Genomic DNA, 6,369 nt, shown 5'->3' with positions numbered 1-6,369 from the left:
CCAGCAGAATTTGGATGATTCTCTCTCCTTTCTCAAATACTTGCATTGCCATGTTTCCCCACACAATGATGTCATCAATGTACTGCAAGTGTTCTGGAGCCTCACCCTTTTCCAGTGCAGCCTGGATCAGTCCGTGGCAGATGGTGGGGCTGTGTTTCCACCCCTGGGGCAGTCGGTTCCAGGTGTACTACACGCCCCTCCAGGCAAACTGAGGCCTGCACTCTACTGCCAGAGGAATGGAGAAAAATGCATTGGCAATGTCAATGGTGCTGCCTTGGACTACAGCTTGTACTGCAGCTCCAGCATGTCCGGCACAGCAGCGCTCAGCAGTGGAGTCACTTCATTCAAGGCACGATAGTCCACCATCAATCTCTGTTCTCTGTCAGACTTGTGCACAGGCCAGATGGGGCTGTTGAAGGGTAAGTGGACCTTACTTACCACCCCTTGGCTCTCCAGCTCATGAATCATCTTGTGGATGGGTATCATGGCATCTCAATTTGTCTGATACTGCCAGCAGTGCACCATTGAGGTGGCAATTGGTGCTTGTTGTTCTTCCACCTTCAAGAGTCCAACAGCAGAAGTATTTTTGGACAGCCCAGGCAAGGACTTTCAATTGCCTAAAGCCCTCTTCCTCCACAGCAGCTATTCCAAAAGCCCACCTGAGTCCTTTTGCATCTTTAAAACAACCACTCCAGAGGAAATATATGCCCAGAATATACAGGGCCTCTGGACTAATCACAGTAGGGTGTTTCTTCCATTCTTTCCCAGTCACACTCACCTCGGCTTCCAGTAGGGTCAACTGCCGTGATCCCCGTCACTCCTGCAATAGAAACAGGTTCTGCCCTCATGTGTCCCAATGGGATTAGAGTACACTCTTGTGACAGTGTCAACAAAAGCTTCATATTTCTATGGTTCTGATATGCCAGGCTATGGGATCCACAGAGCCCAAAAGACACAATTTCCCTGGCTTCTACCTGGCTAGAGGCAGGGACTCTCTAGTCATGGCTAGTGTTCCCTCCCTGGGCATATATTCTGAATGTTCCTTCAAGGGGATATGACATATCATCCTCCCTTCTGTTATACCTGGCTTGGTCACAGAAAGCTGGGCCTACATTCATTTTGGTAGAACTTGCTCCCTTAGTAGTTTCCTCTTTCAGCTTGCATGCCCATGCTGCTAGGACAGAGATGGGTTTTCCATTCCACCTTCTCACGTCTTCCCTGTGTTCCCACAGGAAAAACCACAGGTCAGCTCGTGAGATGTACTCCCTCTCCCTAGCTGAGGGATGTTGGGCTCTGACATTGGGACCTCTGGTTTGCATTGGCAGCACATAGGAACTGTATTTCCTCATCTCCTTCCTCATCTTCTCTCTGAATTTTTCCTGTTCATCCTTGAGACTCAACCACAGCAGAGACATGAGTGTGCATCAGGCCATGGATCATGGACTCAAAATTCCTGAATTTGCTTGCTACAGAACTCACTGTCTTTTGGTTGTCCTCAAAATGCATTGTTCCCATGAAGCTGGAGTATTCAGATGGCCCCTGCTGTGCAAGGCTCCACCACATTTGTGCTGTGCACCTGACCTTGTCAGGGTCATTATCAGGTTGCACACCTGTACCAATAAGGTCCCAAACTTGAATCAACCAGGTTGAAAAAGCCTCATGCCATGCAATGTCCTTCCACAGACTGCAGAGACTGTCAAAGAACAGGGACTCAGGGAGGATATTGGGCTCTAGTTCCTCTGCTGGTTGTAAGGGCCTTGGTTCCCCATCATAATTCACTGGGTGCATCAGTTTGGTTTTGTACTTCCTCCTCTGCAACGGGGTGACTGCTACTGGCTGTGGCTGCCCTTGTGGATGAGTTGGAACCCGGATGGTTGCAATGTCCATGCGTTCCACTGCTGCACCATCAGCCTTTCCCTCTGACTGCAAGCGGTGCTACTGCACCATGTCCCTGACCTCTGTGCCAGGTTTTAAGGTAGCTACCAAGGTATCCGCACCCCGTCTTGGAATGGTGAATGGACCTTGCTGAATACACACAGCAAAAGCATAAACAAATATATGATCTCTTTAGCTTCTAGGTGAAATTTAAACTCTCCAAAAGCTGTTGAGTTAGGCCCAAAGAAGTGAGTGAATGGCTGGGAGAAAACTGCCCACTGTCTTGCTTCATCACAATAGGTACCATTAGTAAAGAAATCCCAAAGACGTGAACTTAGTCCATGATAGTTATACAGCCATGTGCCCACATTCCAGAAGAAGTTTACAAGCATTGAATTCCTCACTTTGTTCACCCCTTCTACAAAATGGACAACAACAGAACAATGCTCTTAGTAACAGGACACATGTTTCAAGAAGGAGCTGAAAATTGGAAAAATGTAGCCACAATCATGTGCCAACCAAATCAGGGTGAGCGGGACCACAAGGTGCCACTTAACAAAGTTCTTTATCCTGTACACAAACGGGTTACCCAAGAATGGTTATTATTTTCTCACCATCTCCTCTAGATGCCCTTGTGCTATACACTGGGCGCCAGTAATAGTCTTGGTTTTAAAAAACATGTCTGCCAAGGAAAGCAGGAACCTTCCTGGAATGGAAAAGATGACCCCCTCCCTAGGTAAAGTTATAAGTAAATATAACTTCAAAATTACAGTGTTTGTAGGCAAAAATAAAGGAAAAGTAATAACAATTCTCTACTATATATCAAACAGAACCAATGACAAACAACAAGAGAAAATAATAAAAGGAGTTTTCCACCCATCAAGCACCACTTTCCCGTTTGGTGTTGTTACAGCCACAGCCGGCAGAGGGCGCGGGCAGGCCCCAGTGAGGCGGGGCCATGACTCCCCGTGGCCAGTAGGGGGCGCTCCAATGCGAGCCCGGCACCCTCCCCAGGTGTGATGGGGTCTCGGGTCAGGGGCAGAGGGGAGATTGCTCCTTTTGTAAATTCACGGGCAGCAACAAGCCCCAGCACCATCACTGGCAGCGGGAAGGAAACAGAGAGGGCAGGCAGATCGGATCAAGCAGCAATGGATCACAGTGTTACTCACTGGCAGCCAGCAGAAATGCTGAAGGCAGGAAGACATGATTCTAGCACCAAGTTACAACACAGCAATACCCCCGGCTAGATAAACACACACCCCTCAACACCCCCACGGCCACTCCTCCAATCCCCTCCACCGGAAGGGAAGAGGCAGCCCCGGCCCCACCCTCTGTGGGATCCTGGGATCCTGGAGTTTATACCTCTCCTGACATTCCCCAAGCTGTGGGAGGCCTAGGGTAGAAAACAGTGACAGTTCCTGGCATAAATTACCATGGGATATCCTCCTATCACCATGAACCACCCCTCAAGACAGTGTGAAAGTAACCCTCTGAAAGCCCAGAACAAGGGGTCTGTCACATTGAAATGTACTCCAACAACGATCTTAAATCTATCCCAGTATTGATAAGACAAGAATGTATGTGTTTCAGAACCCCTGTGACAACAGTAGGTAACATATGCAGCTTGCCAACCACTCAAAAGTAGGCATTCGTAACTTTACTAACAGAGCAGGATGTGATCCCAACTATCACCTACCAGAAGCTGTGTGACAAAGCCTACCCATCAACTTTTCTCCAACACAAATTGAATAAATAGCTAAGAAGAAAAGTCAGAAGACTTTTTTTATCAATGTCCATCACAATATAGAAAAGGCACATAATGTCCTAGAACAAATAAAGAGGGATTGAGAGAATCACTGGTGAGAAAACTTGCTTGGATGGTCCCCAGCTGCCACAGGCTTTTCCAATATAAGCTACATTTGGCAGTTGTGATACTGACACTAAGTGGGATTTGGTTTGTATTAATTGTTATAGACTAAAAACCGAATCAAGTCAGTCCTAATCAATTAAATTTATTAGAGCAAGCGACAGTAAGCAAACAGGGCGGCCGGGAGCCTTTGCTCCACTGACGGCGCGCAGTTCCCTCTCCCCCCCATGGTCTTTTATGCAGTTCTATTCCAGCTGACGTGTCCTTCCTTGGAGTACTCTGCGTCTGCACGGCCGGTTGCTGGGGGGTCGTAGTCTGTCTTCTGGTGGTCGAAGCAGGGGGGAGGCGCCCGATTCTTTCTTGCTGGTTCCTTCTAGTCCAGGGAAGAAGTCTCAAAAACCGGTTAAACAACTGCTGGTGTCAGCATAAGTTATGCATACCGTGCTCAGTGATTTGAAACTATGTGGTCAAAGTCTACACCCGTCTCACCCCCTGCTATAATTCATTGTTACTTACTAGGAGTTTTAAAGAACAAAGTGCTTATACTGTATCACATTAATAATTGCAGTGTGGTACCTAATCAAGCAATAGAGAAAACAAACTTGTCCAGAAATAAAAAGGTTGAAGGAAGGAAAAGTAGGGTGTTTGTTTTCCCAGAACCAGATGCTGTGTTTTAGTTCATAGATACTGCTAAGTTTTAACATTTTGATGTAAGAACTGATTTGCTCCAACACTGAGCCAAGAGTCACCTCAGAGACCAAGTCAGTGAGGTGGGTACTTGCTTTAGTGGGCACCGGGTAGGTGGGGGATCGCTCCACCTAACACACACACGCAGCACTTTGCACAGCACAATATACGGTTACATTTCATGCATATTCGTGACATTCCTTGGTTAGGGGTAGTTACAGAAATCAATTCTCGGAATTTCTATCATTAGCATACATTCTGCACAGGCACAGTGTCCTCTGGTGTTCCCACTGAGGAAGGCTCTGACTCTTCCTCAGGCGTCCTTCTGATGAAGGCTGGCAGTCTTATCCCGTCTGCCCTTTTCACCTTTCTTTCCGAAGCATGCGCACTCCTTTATTGGCTGGTTCAGCATTTTCAACAGGCTTTCCTCCTCTTTATTTTCACAAGGTGTGTTCTGTTTCTATTATCATAAAATGGTTACAGCACATATTCCTTCTTAGGCTTCTGATTAATATTTGCTGACTCTTAATACTTAACTCATACATACCTGAGTTAACTATTGCTCAACCCCTTTCAGCGCGGGCTCTGCTCCCGGCTCCTGCGGCCCCGAGCCGGGTGCCGATGGAGCCCCGGCCCGGCTGGGCTGTGCGGTGGGGCGGCACAGCGGCTCCCCGGGCACAGCCGGCCCTGTGCCCCTGCAGAGCCCGGCCCAGCGGCTGCTGGCCGCGCCTCAGGGCTGTGCGGGCAGGGGAGGCCGGCGCTGGCCGCACGCAGCGCCCGGCCGAGGGGCTGAGCCTGCACCAACTGCAGCCCCTGGCGCTCTCCGCAGCTGGCAGAGGACAGGAGCCGAGCGGCCGAGCACGTGCGCCAGGCGCTGCCGTACCTGGACAGCCCGCAGGAGTCCCTGCGACAGGCGGCCATCAGGTTCCTGGGTAAGCCACGAGCCCGGGCTCCGTCCCCTCCCCGCCTTGTCCCGGCCCGGCGCAGCTCGGCCCCAGCCCCGGCAGCTTCTGCCATCCGGGCCCGGCGCCGCGGAGCCCCGGCTGCCCTCAGGGCCGTGCCCTGGGGCGGCAGCGTGCGGCAAGGGCCGGGCTGAGCCCTGCCGGGCCAGGAGGGCGAGTGGCCGCAGGGCTGGCAGCGCCGCGGGCAGCGAGCTGTGCCGCTCGGGCCATGACAGGCTCTGTGTTCTCAGGGATGGCCGGGCAGCACCTCAGGGGACACAAGCGACAGCTCCGGCGCATCTGTCAGGGTGAGTCAGGGCAGCGGGCTGCCAGCCCCGCCAGCCGGGGGCAGCTGCAATCCCTGCCCCGGCTGCCGAGGGCTCCGCTCCCTGTGCGGACCAGGGCTGCCGCGGCCAGAGCAGCCACGGAGATTTCGGGGCCAGTGGGGCAATAGTGCCCGGTAGCTTCGGGCTGATCCCCTTGCTCCCTCGTGGCCACGGCCAGAACCGCCTGGCATGGCGCCGGCGTGGGCGTCCCCTCGGGTCCCCGCAGCTGCGGGATCTGGCCGTGGCTCTGTTCCTCTCTCTTGCAGCCCTTGAAGACAAGGCAGAGGACATGAGCCCTGCCATCAGGAGCCAGGCTCTGGAAACTGCCTTTCTCCTGCGGACAGTAGAGAGAGCTTCGGGCTCTGTCTTGCAGAAGCTACAAGATCAATTTTGCAGGGCATAGAAGAAACAGTCCTGTCTGTGGGGCCATGGCTGGCTCTTCTGCTGGAGCTCTGAGGAGAGCTGAGAGGCTCTTTGTCAGTTGCAGCCACCTGAGCCAGAGAGGATTTTTCTTTTCTCTGCAATTGTTTTTTCCTTCTTTCTTGTTTTTCTTCAGCATGTAAATATAGGATATGTTCTAACACCCAGACTCCTGAGCTTTCTTTTGATGTCCAGTGTCCGCAGGGGACAGGGAAGAGGGGAAAAAGGGTGCTTGTGCTTAGTACCAGAGTTA

At 51.5% G+C, this 6,369-nt stretch overlaps 1 protein-coding gene across 3 annotated transcripts; it reads left to right on the top strand.

The window, feature by feature from the left end:
• Positions 1-3,750: 3,750 nt before the first annotated feature.
• LOC130261208 (translation initiation factor IF-2-like) lies at positions 3,751-6,285 on the top strand. Of its 3 annotated transcripts, none has more exons than XM_056507182.1 (4): positions 3,752-4,876; positions 5,259-5,361; positions 5,622-5,678; positions 5,963-6,285. In XM_056507182.1, exons 1-4 carry the CDS (start codon positions 4,811-4,813, stop codon positions 6,097-6,099), a joined length of 363 nt encoding a protein of 120 aa, XP_056363157.1. In that variant the 5' UTR covers positions 3,752-4,810; the 3' UTR covers positions 6,100-6,285. The 3 variants fall into 3 exon arrangements, with proteins under 3 accessions (XP_056363156.1, XP_056363157.1, XP_056363158.1); XM_056507183.1 differs by having other exon boundaries at positions 3,752-4,897; positions 5,313-5,361; XM_056507181.1 differs by having other exon boundaries at positions 3,751-5,361.
• The last annotated feature ends 84 nt before the right edge of the window (positions 6,286-6,369 follow it).

The sequence above is a fragment of the Oenanthe melanoleuca genome, chromosome 20 (assembly GCF_029582105.1).
Source record: "Oenanthe melanoleuca isolate GR-GAL-2019-014 chromosome 20, OMel1.0, whole genome shotgun sequence".
NCBI classification, from domain to species: Eukaryota; Metazoa; Chordata; class Aves; order Passeriformes; family Muscicapidae; genus Oenanthe; species Oenanthe melanoleuca.
This window is presented reverse-complemented; position numbering and strand designations above follow the sequence as displayed.